At 45.5% G+C, this 15,973-nt stretch overlaps 1 protein-coding gene across 1 annotated transcript in view; it reads right to left on the bottom strand.

The window, feature by feature from the left end:
* Tmem132b (transmembrane protein 132B) overlaps nt 1-15,973 on the bottom strand; it is a 268,775-nt gene that overhangs the window by 55,960 nt on the left and 196,842 nt on the right. Inside the window, exon 5 of the mRNA XM_029476908.2 lies at nt 2,385-2,528. Within this exon, the coding sequence (XP_029332768.1) occupies nt 2,385-2,528 (144 nt within the window). The remainder of the gene's footprint in view (nt 1-2,384; nt 2,529-15,973) is intronic.

Below are 15,973 nucleotides of genomic sequence, written 5' to 3'. Positions count from 1 at the left end.
GCAGAAATGGCTCAGAGACAAATACACAGATCGCTCCAGAGAGTGCTAATGACTCTGTCGGTGTTGCAGCAACCCCTGGGGTGACACTGTGGCCAGCACACAGCCCCGCAAACAACTCCATCCATCCTCAAGCCGCAACAAAGTGTATTACAAACACAGACAGAGAAGCCATAGCAAATGCATCAGGGTCACTTAATTAAATCCCAGGGTTGCCAGCAAAGCCTGTCTGAATGCAGCCTTGGGCTTGGTGATCTGACAACTCACTCCATTTGGCTCCACTCTTTAGAGGACCCCCACGGGAAAAAAAACACACAAAAAAAAACAAAAAACAAAAAAAGACTGTCATCTTCCAAAATATATCCTTCAGGAAGGGCAGAGAGTGAGCTCATTTCTATGCAATGGGAACAACTACCGAGGTAGTAGCAATAGGATACGTGAATTTGGACACAGTTTTCTGTAAAAGACTTCTCCAGAGTGATGACCAAGAATTTCATCCTGCAGGGCTCTACAAGGCTCCTGGGAGAGACCCACAGGCTCAGGGGAAACAGAGCAAGTCATTTGTTTGAGCCCACATCAACATAAACATTCAGACGCTGCCTGCCTAAGATACCATCAATGTTTCCTTTTTCTTGAATGATGGGGAGACAGGCATACCAGGCTAGAGTAATGTACTTACAGCATGGTTTTAAGGACCTGAGTTCGGATCTCCAAGGCCAACATAAATAACCAGGTGTGTGCTGTGGGCTTGTGAGTCAAGTTCAGGGAAGTGGGGACAGGAGGATTCGCTGGGGCTTGCCAGCCAGCTGGTCTAGACAAATCGGGAAGAGTCTGGTTCAGTCAGGTACCAGTGTCAAAAATAAGATGAAGCTACATGTATACTCTCAGTTGTATGCACAGCTCTCATGTTAATGTGGAAGGCCTGAGGTTTGTTTGTAGTCTGGCTTGCCCACAGAACACAAGGATTGCCAGGAGTCCTGGGTGGGGGTCGGGTGGGGGGCATATTGCAGGTTTTAAACTAGTCTGCCTTTGTCATTGGGGATAATTCATATCCCATGCCCGAGAAACAGGCTACACCATACTAGAGGCTCCTGCAGCTTCACGACTGTTCAATTAGACTGTATGGCTCCATCCTTCTTCATCGGATAGACCTTGGACCAAAACATGGTCCCGTGTAGGCCACAGAGAGAAAGCATCAACCTATTCCAGACTTTCCCTTGCTAGCCACCAGAGAGTGCCTAAGACTGACACCAAGGGCTGTTGAAGTATCAACATCAGGTAAGGCACCCACCTCCCAGCATCATGACCTGAGCTCAAGTCCAAGAATCCACACGGTGGGAAGGAGAGGAGAGTCTTCCGAAAGCTGTCCTCTGACCTCGGCAAGCATGCTGCTTGCATATGCATACACTGAGACACTACATTAACTAACGTAAGACTGAACATGCTAAGGCCTAGTCCCACTTCGCCTCTGAACAGAAGCAGAGTCTCTGTGAAGGACAGGACTCGGGGTCTTGGATTTCCCTAAAATTTCTGCACAGATTGGGACGGGGAACTCTCTTAGAGACTCAGGGACAGACTCCTATGCTGCAAAAGCAATGGGCAGCCAATGCGCTAAGGAGGGAGGAAAACAACCCTAACAACAGGAACACTAAATCTCAACATTTCCATATAAACAGCAAGGGCAATTAAATATCCCGGCAGATTCTAGAAGATTCTGGAGCCAAAATATTCACTGATCGGCAATAAAAAAGCACCCGGCAGAACTACTCCATGTCCAGATCTCTCCACAAGCCGCATCCCTTTGGTAGTATTCAAATTAAGCTGGGAGGTGCATGACGAGGATTTTTATTATTATCTTAATAGCCATTTACTTTAATGTATATTAACAAAATTTTAACACATCAAGCTCATGGGTTTTATTATCTTATAATGACCCTAAATTCGTTTTTAAGCTTGAGAAAGAAGGTGCTTATTAGCAGCAGACTCCAACCAGCTGAGCCAAACAGCTGCTCCAGGAGAGCAGGACAAGGGAAGAAAATCTACTCACTCCATAACCCGATTGCACAGAGGCTGTTGGTAAAAATTGAAATGACGTATGGATGGCCAGAGGAAAGGAAATAGCATGCTTGTGGGAAAGGCAGCAAGGAAGGGAGAAGAGGGAGGGTCGAGGGGGAGGGTGACCGTGAGAACAGATTTTCCACTTGAGACCAAGAACCAGGGAAGGAAACGGCAGTCTCCTGCTGATCCTGGGCTTCACCCATCTCCTCAGCGAGGTCACTTTCCCTTCCTTTAAATAGAGGAACATTCAGACAGAATGTGCTAGAGATGAAAGGAGAGAGAGAGAGAGGTGAACATGTGTGAGCATGGTCATCAACCATCTCCAGTACCTTCACAACATCTTCATCGGCAGACCTGCATTCCACAGACTCCAACACATCCACCACAGATCCATCTTCTTGAACCCCCACGACCTTGACGGGAACCGAGACGGGCTTCCCGGTGAGAATGGCGGTGTTCAAAATTTCTGTGTCCTGAACAAGAAAGAAGAGGGCACAGGTGAGCAAACAGGTGCAGGGCTGAGCCACAGGTGAGCTAACAGGTGCAGCCATGATGGAGGGGTGACTGATGGACTTCTGTTAGGAATATAAAATATCCACAATTTTTTTCACATGCTTGAACATTTGGTCTCTGTTAGGACGTGGGCCTGCCCCTTTAAGATGGTGGTCATTTAGGGGCAGTTCCTGACTTATTGTCCTAGCAAGTACTGTGTCTCAAACAAAGAAAAGACAAACATACACGGATAGAAAAGCTGGGATCAGGCAGGCCGGGCTCTCTAATGGAGACGCCACAGCACCCTGGAAGCTCATCATGTTTATTGTATACAATTGAACATGGAGGTGGGGTTATTGCATAGAGCTGGACGAGGAAGTGAATTTAACTCATCTTGATGGTAGCAATCTCCTTAGGAGAGCCATCTTCAGACCATAAATATCAGGGGGAGAGAGCTGTGGTGGACATTTTCAGCACACACTGTCAACATCTGCACTCAGACCAGATGAAAGCTTTGTCTCTCCCCACACACACAACCCCCCCCCCCCAGCCTCACTGGAGAAAGGTTTTGTAGCCCCCATAAAGCTGACACACTAGGCTCCTTGATGTGGCTGTCCCAATGCCAACAACTCACATTCGCTCAGGACTTCCTTCGCTCCCTACAAACCTGGCTCCTCCACACTTCCTGCCACTAAATCGTGTGATATGAAATATCCTGCAACCCCCAAAATCTTATAGAAGCCTGATATCCCTTCTATTTTGGGGATTTGCTCCTCTGGCCTCCCTCATCACCCCTCTCATGGCAGTGCTTGCGCTCTCTCTCTCTCTCTCTCTCTCTCTCTCATTTCCTCTCTAGTTCTCAAAGGGCTGACTCTGACTTACAACTCTATCACAGGCAGCTTAGTAGCCATGTTTCCACATTGACTCTTTCATGAGCGCCTTAGATTTCTGCACTGTCCTCCCCGTTACCCATGGACGGCCTCTCCCCACTTCCAAAGGCCATCTGTCCCAGCCCTCAGCACCACTGAACAATAAATTACCATGTTCAGCACCACAGCAACATCGTAAGACTCAGCATCAGCATCTGTCCAGAGATGTGCACCTCAGCTCTCAGTTGTGGAAGATTTAGACTTTGCATTAAAGTATATGTATGCCTTCTCAGGAAAGAATTTCCTTCAGTGTTGAACAGGGGGACATGAGAAAAAAAAATGGCAGTGTAAGACCAGCAGAAGAGTCTCTGCTCCATAAAAGCAACAAGAGAGCCAACAAATACCATCAAAATCAACTACAGAGAGATAGAGATAGAGATGATGGTGGTGGTGGTGGTGATGATGATGATAGAGTAATGATAGATAGATAAGATGATAGAATTATTGTCTATTAGAAAGTAGACAACAGTTGATGAAATTATAGGTAGGTAGGTAAGTAGGTAGGTAGAGCAATAGACAGAATAATAGAAACATAGACAATAGATAATACAAATGTAGAATGATAGGTATATAGATATATCACAGATACAGAGATAAATAGACATGATAGATTGACAGAGGGATACATACATAGTTAGCAGATAGATGTAGGTAGATTAGATAGATAGATAGATAGATAATAGATGATAGATAGATAGATAGATAGATAGATAGATGACAGATGGATAGAGAAATGATTAATAAATGACTGAAGGATGAGAGGGAGAATAATCCCCCTGTCAGCGAAGTCCCAGGGAGAGGTCAGGGAAGAGCCCTGCATCTGCCCTGTACTTGGCATGCAGCATGAACAAAACTCTGCCAGTGCACAAAGCTGTTACCAGTGGTTGCAGTAACTTCCTGACACACTGACTGTAACCTTTCAGAGTAAAAGATTCGAAAGTGATGCAAACACACACTGAGCCCTGATTCACGATGTCTTCCACAGCCTGGCAGACAGGTTAGCCCCTGAAACCACTTCAGTGCACTGGGTAACGAAAGCCACGGTTCCTACCACTAGAAAGGTGAGTCTTAAAGTAGAATGGGGACTCTGAGTATGAAGTAGATTGGGGAGAACTGATAAGAACTCATGTGCCGGCTGGATGTATATTTATGTGTATACAGGTGTATACAGTAGGGGGTCTGTAAGTGAGTGTGTGTGTGTGTGTGTGTGTGTGTGTACAATAAGGCTTTTCCTCACTTCAGTCCTCCGAGAGGCCTAAGATACAAACACCAGACTCACTCAGCAATCAACACACCAAGTGCTGGGGTTTAAGCTCTAAATACCATCCTCTGAAATAAGAAAGATAACAGCGCTCCGTGGAGAAAAGGTGGATTGAGAGGCAGAGGGAAGCAGAGAGCAGGAGCCTAAAATATCTCTGGCAGCCAGGAGGTAACTAAGTGCTCAAACAACAGAAATGTCAAAAGGGACACAGGAGACACCATGAAGTGTTGTCTGTTGCTGACCTGGGACAATTTAGCATCCTGGTAAACAATCATAGCAGCCAATTATAATCTATGGAATAAAATTGGTTCCTGAATCCACACCACTATGATTAAACAAACAGCGGAGAAGGAAGCTGGGTCCTTGGGGTGGCATGCCAACTCGTAAATGCAAAAGGAACCATGAAATTAGAACCCCTACCACCTGGCAGCCATTATTTATATGCCTTAATTGTCCCAGGTGAGAATCATTAATGGATTGAGTGTCTGACTCAAAAGTGTAAGAAACTGGTTATTTACAAAGTATCACCATGTCTCTGTGCAGAAGAAGTAATGACGTCCAAATGAAACCGCAGCAGCTTCACGGTGCAGACCCTGGAACATCCCCACCTTATCCTGGTGGTCAAAGACACCATCGCTCATGAGGGGAATGAAGTCTGGCTCTTGAAAGGGACACAGTGCTACTTTTAAGTATAAGATGAACCCAGAATGGAGACGGGTGAGATAAAGCTAGCCGGGAGGCATTAGACAGAGCGAGTAGACTTTACAAGTGTGTCAGAAAGATAAAAAGCTAGGGACAGCCATTAATTCCAGCTTCAGAAGTCAGAGACGGTGGTCCCCAGAGCAAGCTGGCTGGCTAGTGCTCTCGTTTGATTGACAGATCTCTGCCCAGCAAGGCTCCACCTCCCCAAACCTCCTCAAATACCGCCACCTGCTGGAGGCCAAGTGTTTAAACGTAAGAGCCTTGTGGGAGCCATTTCCCATTTAAAACACCATAACCACCTCAAAGTATCTACAGAAAAGGGGCCATTGTGTATGTGACTCACTCTCAAAGAGTTCAAAATAAAGGTTTTTTGACAGGTGTGATGGTGTAGGCCTTTAATCTCAGCACCCAGGAGGCAAAAGTAGGCATATCTCTGTGAGTTCAAGACCAGCCTGGTCTATATAATTCCAGACAAGCCAGTGCTACAAAGTGAGACCTTGTCTCAATAATAATAATAATAATAATAATAATAATAATATAGCATATGTTTGTATTCAGAGAGAGAACACAAGTACCTTGGGGACTCTAAAGGAAGAATTTTAGAAAGATGTTTCTTAAGGCTCATGGGTCTAATCAGAAGACCAGAAGAACACAGCAAGGAAAAAATAAAGAAATAATTATACACATAGAACATTCATTTGCCTAATGACTATAACTACACATAGTTAATACTTTTCTTAAATATTACATAAGAACCAGGCACTGTGACAAATGATTTCTGTCCTTTATAGAAATCATTTTCTATCAATGATACTCATTTATTTCATTAACATGTTATTTAATCCTGAGATAACCCCACTGGTGGATGACTATCTGTGTCCCCATTGGACAAATGATGAAATGGGAGCTAAGAAGAGTCAGTGATTTGGCCGGAATCATGGTGTTGCTAAGCAACAGAGTGAGGATGGGGACAAAAGCTCTCGGATGCCCCGGCTCCCATCCTGGGTGCTAAGCTGGTCTTCGCAGCACACCTGCACAATGGGCCCTCTGCCTTATTCCATCTCCTAACTCCAAATGAAGCTTTACGGATTAAAGCTAGATTTATAGCATCATTGGTTTCCAAATCCCTCACAAATATGTTATGTAGGGGCCAGGGAGATGGTTCAGTGATCAAAGCTGATTACTGTACAAGTGTAAAGACTGGAGGGCAGAGCCCCAGAACTGCACACAAATGCTAGGTGGGCATGGAGGACAGACATTAATTCTAGCCTCAGAAGGCAGAGACGAGGGTTCCCCAGAGCAAGCTGGCTAGTGAGACTAGTCCTATTACCGAGCTCTTGTTTGAGTGACAGATCTCTGCCTCAGTGAATAAGATGGGAAAGTGATGGGGGGGGGTGATCCCAGACATCAGCCTCCAGCCTTCACATACATGTTCTCACATGCACATGTGATATGCCCTCACACATGTAAAAACATGCCCATGCACGTATGAACAGACAACATCTACATGACAAGTGGAAAAATTACACATTACATAATCATGAAGCAGAATTGTATAAAAAGCTCTGAGTAGTCTCAGAGCAGCAGGCGATGATCATCTGTGGCTCCTGAGTACTTCATCCTAGCTTCTACCCCAGCCCATGAGGCTCTAGATCACCATGCTGAGACCTGGTCTCCTACGTATCCTGACCCTGGATTCTGAATAGGAACCTAATGCTAACCACATTTTGCTCCCAGACAGCACAGTTTCTCAGTTTTAAAGCCACAGGGCAGTTGTAAACTTTACTCAGAAACCAGCAAGATGACATGGGCTCTAATTTAGATAACAACATTCAAGACAGTGCTGTGCGCTATATACCTCTGAAATCAGCCCAGCTCCCCCATTCTCTGTGGCTAATTTTAGACTGTGGTAACGTGCTGTCCACAAGGCATGGAAGAATGTCTGAAGTCAGCTCCTTCCCAGTTCTTGATCAACACAAACAGGATCATTTCAAACAGGACAGGCCTCAGAGATTAAAGCTGCTTTCCACTGAAAGGCTAGGCTGTCATTCCCAGGACAAGTGCCCAGGGATGAAGGGAACTGTTTAAAGTAGCAGCCATCTCCATCCAGTATCCAGGACAGGCTCTTCATACCAGAAGCCCAGAGTAGTAAAATGACATTAACTGACCAAGGAAACTAAAGGTTACCCATGGGGAAGCTGGAGGTCTACCCCAGCAAGATACAAAGCAGGGAATGCAGTCAGCTCCCTACACATGTAGATGTTCTACAGAGAATAAGAAGTGCCATGAATAACCACGGAAGCAGGATCCACGGTCCCATCTTTGCCACGACTTCCCATACTGCCTAGAGTATATTAAGATCTCAAAGACTCTGGAGTAGTGGGAAAGAAGCCATACAATATGATGTAAGGAGCAACTGTGGAGACCTTCCTCTTCTGCTCCCTGTCGCCATGGCAACAGTGACAAGGAACCCAGTCAGCATTTTATAGTCACCGGTGACTGGTGTAGATGTGAGCAATGGTCCATGCTGAGCCAACGAGCTGTCTCCTGGAAAACAATTTAGAAGCAAGGTTAAGAGACTCTAACCTCTGCAACAGCTTGTTTCCAGAAAGGAGAAATCAGAACGAAGAAGCAGTTACTGGGCATTTCTGCCAGCAGAGTGCCAAGGAGGGAGAAGCAAGGATGAGGGATGGAGGCTTCCTGCAGAGCTCCGGTCATTACTTATATGTCACACCTTCCTCTTCCTTACATCCCATGGACATGTGAAAAATCCCCATGCTGGGCTCCCACTGGTGCTAGTGGGTTTCTGTTACTTGCTACTTATCATGGGTTAGCTTCAGCTGTCACCTAGACATAAACCCAGTTGCCTGGATAGAGGGGAACCTCAATTCAGAAATGTCTTCCATGAGATTGGACTGGGGCATATCTGTAGGACTGCTGCTGCTGCTGCTGCTGCTGTTGTTGTTGTTGTTGTTGTTGCTATAGGAGGTTGCAGCCCACTATGGGCTAGGTACCATCCCTAGGTTAGCCTGGGCTCTATAAGAAAGGTAGCTGGACATGATCCTGAAAGCAAAGCCAGAAAACAGCATTCTCCCTAGCCTCTGTTTCAGGTCCTGCCTCCAGGCTCCTATCTTGAGTTCCTTCCCTGATTTCCCTTCATAATGGACTATAAGCTATAAACAAACAAACAAACAAACAAACAAAAAACCCCACTTTTATCTCAAATTGCTTTTGGCTAGTATTTTATCACAGCAACAGAAAAGCAAACCAGGACACTACCAAAGGAGATATACCCAAAGAGTACTAAGGACACCAATGTTTTTGGTATCTTGGGTCCTAAAGGAAAGACAGATGCCAGCCCAAAGGATCTTCACTTTGTGTGTGCGCATGTGCGTGTGTGTGTGTGTGTGTGTGTGTGTGTGTGTGTGTGTGTTTTCACATACACATGTGTATGGAAGCCAGAGAGTAAACCTTGTGTGTCATACACCTTGTTTGTGGAGATGGAATCTCTCTTAGGACTAAAGATCACCGAGCCAGTGAGCCGCAGGGATTTCCAAATCTCTGTCTACTCACCACCAGGACAACAAGCACGTACTATCATGGCTGGCTTTCTTACATCTGTTCCAGGGATCAAACTCAGCTCCTCCTGCATGTGCAGCCAACACGTAGCCAAACTGAGCCATCGCCTCAGCCTCTGCTTTTCAAAGAAACACCAAAGCAGCGGACATGCTCACTCTATTAATGAGATCTGAATGGAAGCCTGAATTCTTCCCTGCACGGTCCTATACCTGAGTGGTACGTGGGTGGAACAGGCCAATATGAAAGACCCTGAACTAAGAGTCAAGATGCCTGGCTGCTGTCACCACCTTCTTTAGTGACCACAGCCAACAATAATCTCTTCTGCAGAGCTAAGCAATAAGATCCAATCTCCCAGCTTCCCACGGATCAGGAGATACCTGTGTAAAGGCATGCACACTGAAGGATGTGATTATGGCAATGCTGAGTAGACAAGGATGGGAGGAACCTCAGGAGAAAAAATATCAGATGGCCAGGCCTGGGGGTGCACACCATTAATCCCAGCACTTGAGAAGCAGAGACAGAGGCAGGCAGATCTCTGTGAATTTGAGGCCAGCCTGGTCTATAGCATGAGTTCTAAGCCAACCATGATTCCATACTGTCTCAAGAGGAAAAAGGAAAGAAGAAAGAGAGACTGGGGAGGGAGGGAGGGGGAGGGAGGGGGAGGGAGGAAAAAGAGGGAAAGAGAGAGAGAGAGGAAAAGAAAGAAAGAAGAAAGAAAGAAAGAAAGAAAGAAAGGAAGGAAGGAAGGAAGGAAGGAAGGAAGGAAGGAAGGAAGGAAGGAAGGAAGGAAGGAAGGAAGAGGGAAGGAGGGAAGGAGGGAGGTGGGGAGAGGAAAGAACACTGGCATTCCCATAAAATCCAGAAGATGTTTAAAAACAGAGCATCCCATATGGACATCAAAACAAGAATAATGCCCAGTAGAGAATACCAGTAGGACATCTATTCCAAAGACAGGCAATGGCTTTCCCAAAGTCACCACTAGGCAGGTCACTGAGGTGAACCCTGATCCCTCCTGTGCTTCTTATCCATGCTGCAGGTGTGTGATAGGAAGCTGACTTTGGAGGAGGTGAAACCAGAGGTAGAGTGATGGTCATTATCCTGTCAGTGTCTGGGTAGCTAGGTCACGACACAGAACAACACAGGACACTTGCGTGATGCTACCCATAGCTCCATATTTGGTAGAGAAAAGAAGCTCCATCATATTGTAATGTGTTGTTGGCACCCTCGGCTCTCTGCCATCCCCTCAAGAGGCTGGTGGGTGGGGATTTGAGAACAGGAGTCTATAAAACACCACTTGGGGATCTGAGCCTGGGGTGTGGATCTGAAGATCCAAGGGACATGGTCCTTCTCATGACAGGGTGTCAGACAGAGCTGGGTACTGGTTAACAGAAAAAAAGCAGGGTTCATGGGAAAAATAGGCCCAGGATAAGGCAAACACATAGGTTTAAAGAAAGCCCCAGGAGATAGAAGCAGCAGAGCAAACACTAAACCTTAGATCAGAACCACAGGAGGTTTGAGCCAGCCTGGTTTCCAGGAAAGCCTCTCTCCTGTGCTCCTTATACAGGGGGTGGTGGGAAGGCTGTTTTAGCTACACAGCAGGCTCCTACAGTGTGTAATAATTACATGATTTTCTCTAATCCCCTTTCTACCCTTTAGCACTCCCTTAATTACAACTGCAACCTCTTAAGAGTGTTTCTTCATTGTCTTGGGTGGAGGGGGAAACTCATCCTGTTTGAGCTAAATTAAAATCTAACACAACTTCCAGTTGCCACAGAACTAGCAAGCAAAGGCATCAGTGTGATTAAAATCTAAAACAGGCTGATGGCAGCACTGGGGACAACACGACTGAGACCTGAGCCCTCAATGACAACTTCATTTAAACATGAATACACCTTCTAGGATAGTTACTGTGAACTGCCTGATGCTCAATGCTCAGTGACTACAGTAAGTATGAGAAGGGGCATCTGCTGGCCAGCTCTGCATTCAGGCCACTGGATAGAGGGATGGACAGAGAAATGGATGGATGGATGGATATATGATAGACAGATGAGCAGATAGGTGGATGAATGGATGTACCATAGATGGATGGGTGGAAAGTTGATGGATGGATGAAGAATAGACATATGATTATGTCAGTGGTGGATAGATGGATAGAGAAATGGATGGATGGGTAGACAGATGATAGACAAATAAATGAACAGATAGATGAAGGAATGATGGGTAGATAGATGGTTGGACAAACATGTTTGAATGAGTAGATGTATGGATGAACAGACAGATGGGTAGGCTGATGGATAATGAATAGACAGATGGGTAGAGGGATGGATGGATGGATGGATGGATAGATAGATGGATGGGTTAATCAATCAATTATGGATTGATGGATCAATAGCTGAATGGACAAATGAATAGATGAGTATATAAGTAGACAGAAAATGGATGGATGGATGGACAGATGACAGACAAATGGTTGAATAGATAATGAATGAACAAGAGGTAGATGGATGTTTAGATGGATGGATGGATGGATGGATGGATGGATGGATGGATGGATGGATGGATGGTTGGATGGGTAGGCAGATGGATGATGGACAGACAGATAAATGGATAAACAAATAGCCAAGGGGATAGGTGGATAATTGGATGGATGCACACACTACTGCACATGCATGTGCACATATCCTTTCTCACACATCTGCAGACACCCCTCACACACATGTACATACAAACCCTCACCCATACATGCACACATCCCCCGACACACACACAAAACTAAGTCACCTCAGAAGGATTCACCAAGAAACTTTTATTTAAAAAAAAAAAATCTGTCTGTTAAGAAGAGGAAGTTGAACCTTTCTGAGCAAACCTGAGAGAAAGTATTTGAGAACTTACATCTTGAGATGCTAAAAGAAGGTAGCAGGAAGCAGGATTCTGGAAATTACATCCTAGTTGTTTTGTGGGGCTTCTTTTCCTTTCCTGTAGTGAACCTGCCAAGACCGAATGTGTGGTGTCGGAACTGAAGCCCTCCTTCCTAGTCTGCTTAATGCAGCATCCTCCCTTCCTAGACATGAGCGCTGAGACGCATACAGACCATAAACAGTTCAGTCCACAACTGTCACTCAGAGTAAGGGCTGCGTTGCTTACGAAACGTGTTTCAACACCAGGTGGAAGAAAGTGCTGGCTGGAAACCCCGTCCCTGCCTTCACAGCTTCCTTACAACAGACTTAAGCATATCCTTTCCCTGCCTAGGCATGAAGGGCATGAGAGAGCTCAGACAAGCTTCGCAGGGCTGCCATGACAAACTACCACAAACCTAATGGCTTAAAACGAACAGAAACTTAATCAGAGTACTAGAAGCCAAAAGTCTGAGATCTGGTCAGGCTATACTCTGCCAGGAGACTATAAGGGAGAAAGGGTTGCCTCTCACAGTGTCTGACACCTCCAGGTGTCCCTTGGCTCATGGGAGCATCCTTCTCCTCTTCACATGGCCCCCTGCTCTGCTTGTCTTCTGTGTGCCTTAAGGTTACCTTTTTTTTTTTTCATAAGAACAGTGGTTGGTGGGTTTAGATACCACCCCAGGTTCCATAAGGACTCTCTCAAAGTATTGATTCCTACATAGAGGCTCCGTTTCTAAGTTAAAGCTCAATACCCACAGATACTAGCAGTTTAGAAACTAAATAAGTCTTTTTTAAAAGTCAGGACTTATTTCTATGCTTTTAAGATTTGATTTATTTTTATTTATGTGTCTCTGGGCAAGTAGATGCACAGGAGCCTCCGAGATGTGGTCTCCCTATGATAATTGGAGTTACATGCAGTTATCAGCTGCCCAGCATGGTTGCTAGAACCAAACTCAGGTCCACTACAAGAGAAGTAACTGCTCTAAGCCACTGAGCCATCCCTCTAAGGACTTAACACTTGTGTCCTGGGGTTGTGATTATGGGTCTATAGTCTATAAAGTTGAGGCTGGAGGTCAGACTGAAGATAGTGGATCCCAGGGAGCCCTCTAGGTGAAGCAGCAACCAACCTGTTTTCCTTGGGCTCAGAAACGACTTTTAAAAAGGGACTAGGCTGAACTCAGTTATTGCCCAAGCAAAGTGAAAATCTTACTCAAGACTTTCTGAGACATGCCTCACTCCCCAAGTATCGGAGACCATACCATGAGAAAGTGAGCTTCACAATCTCCCACCCTGACAGGCCAAATGGCCTCATGCTAGGAGCCGGTCATCACATCGTCCTCCCTGTTCCCTTCCTGGCACCTGAGGCTGTAAAAGCTGAATTATAGTCCCCTCTTCCTGATCCCTTCCTGAATTCCCACGACATCCAAAGACATGAGTTACGCCTGAGCCCGGCCTGATATCCCAAGGCTGTTAAGGAGGATCTGTGTTCCGGAGATATGACGCAGAGTGCCTGCCGCCTGGAGCCTGACTTCAGCCCCCATGTCAACAGATGCCCACCTTTTTTGTTCTTTCTTAAATTCCCCCTCGACCCCTCCCTATTCCCCGCAATGTATGCTTTAAAACCAGGCACCTCAGCATAATAAACGGAGTCCTTGATAGGTACAATCTACTTGGTCCTCCGCTTCTCTTTTCTCTTCCAATCCCATTTCCTTACAGGTTTGCAGTCCCCCTCGCACCCATGAATAACTGAATCCCGTGGGACGGGATACCAAGCTTAAAGGAAGAAGCTCCAAGCTGTTTCTGTAGCTGGGGCCCATAAGAAGACTTTAAGGTTAAATAAGATCATCAAGTCGGGCCCTGGAAAGAAAGGCATACCAGCAGGCAAGTCTAACAATCAGCATATTGACCATATGAACCCCAGGACAGCTGTGAATGCTACCCAGCATAAAATGTTAGCTCACTTAAACCAGAGAGAGAGAGAGAGATAGAGAGAGAGAGAGATTTCTTCCATAACTCAACTATGCAGCTTTTAAATTTTTATTTAATTTTATTTTATGTGCATTGATGTGGGGGTGTCAGATCCCCTGGAATTGGAGTTACAGACAGTTGTGAGCTGCCATGTAGGTACTGGGAATTGAACCTGGGTCCTCTGGAAGACCAGCCAGTGCTCTTAACCACTGAGCCATCTCTCCAGCCCTGACTGTGCAGTTTTTGAGAGTTGAACTTTGTAGATAACAATGGCACTTTGTAATGTCAAGAGGGGACAGATGTGCCTTATAGAGAGAGCCCTCTGCAGCCCAGAAATGTAAAGAAAGGCCGGTGGGCACCTTGCGACATCATCCACCAGGTAAGAAAAGAACCATCAGGAAGAAATGTGCTTCGCCAGCGCCTTGGCCTTGGACTTCTCACCCTTCAGAGAGGTGAGGGGTAAAATCCTGTTGTTTAAGCCCTGGCCTGTGGTTTTTTTGTTGCTGCCTAATACAAGATGTCAGTCTCAATTATAGATAAACCCAAGGCTCCCAGCCATAACAGAACCCCGGGGCCACCACATCTGTTTGCAAAACGGATGGTAATCATTTCCTCTCCTAATTACACCTGCCAGCACCTGCTCTCTTCGCCCTCAGCTGGATGGAGCTGGATGTAACTGTGATTTCGTTTGCACAGTAACACCACGTCATTCCTTCCTGCCTGTCAACAGCTTGAAGGCATCCCTGGCACGCAAGGCCAGGAAGGAATGACTGTTCCCGTCACCTAGAGGAAGACGTTGTGACTCGAGGGCATCCTGCTTGCTCAAGGTCACAGATCTGCTTATAAAATATTCCCTGGGGAAAGAGCCTACACTGTCCAACTGCTGAATAAATATTGCTTTGGGGACATATTCATTACTGCTTATTTTAATGAGAGGCTGGGTATATTTTCTACTCAAATTCTGCTCCTTCCAGTATGCATTGTGAAAGAGACTTTTAAAAATAATATAATAAGACTCTGGATCATTCTTAACCCAAAATGCCCTGACTCTTTTCCTAAGCAAGTGGACAAGGGTAGGGGACATACTTTCTCAAAGACTCAACCTTATCATTAAAACTATGATTGATCCACCTCACACCAGTCAGAATGGCTAAGATCAAAAATTCAGGTGACAGCAGATGCTGGCGAGGATGTGGAGAAAGAGGAACACTCCTTCATTGTTGGTGGGATTGCAAGCTGGTACAACCACTCTGGAAATCAGTTTGGCGGTTCCTCAGAAAATTGGACATAATACTACCAGAGGATCCAGCAATACCTCTCCTGGGCATATATCCAGAAGATGTTCCAACCGGTAAGAAGGACACATGCTCCACTATGTTCATAGCAGCCTTATTTATAATAGCCAGAAGCTGGAAAGAACCCAGATGCACCTCAACAGAGGAATGGATACAGAAAATGTGGTACATTTACACAATGGAGTACTACTCAGCTATTAAAAAGAATGAATTTATGAAATTCCTAGGCAAATGGATGGATCTGGAGGGCATCATCCTGAGTGAGGTAACATATTCACAAAGGAACTCACAAAATATGTACTCACTGATAAGTGGATATTAGCCCAAAAACTTAGGATACCCAAGATATAAGATACAATTTGTTAAACGCATGAAACTCAAGAAGAACGAAGACCAATGTGTGGACACTGTGCCCCTTCTTGGAATTGGGAACAAAACACCCATGGAAAGAGTTACAGAGATAAAGTTTGGAGCTGTGAAGAAAGGATGGACCATCTAAAGACTGCCATATCCAGGGATCCATCCCATAATCAGCTTCCAAACTCTGACACCATTGCATACACTAGCAAGATTTTGCTGAAAGGACCCAGATATAGCTGTCTCTTGTGAGACAATGCCAGGGCCTAGCAAACACAGAAGTGGATGCTCACAGTCAGCTATTGGATGGATCACAGGGCTCCCAATGGAGGAGCTAGAGAAATTACCCAAGGAGCTAAAGGGAACTGCAACCCCATAGGTGGAACATTATTATGAACTAACCAGTACCCCAGAGCTCTTGACTCTAGCTGCATTTGT

The sequence above is a fragment of the Mus caroli genome, unplaced genomic scaffold (assembly GCF_978045245.1).
Source record: "Mus caroli unplaced genomic scaffold, Mus_caroli_1 scaffold_4, whole genome shotgun sequence".
NCBI lineage: Eukaryota > Metazoa > Chordata > Mammalia > Rodentia > Muridae > Mus > Mus caroli.
Note: the sequence above shows the minus strand (reverse complement) of the source record. Positions and strands in the feature narration are given on the sequence as shown.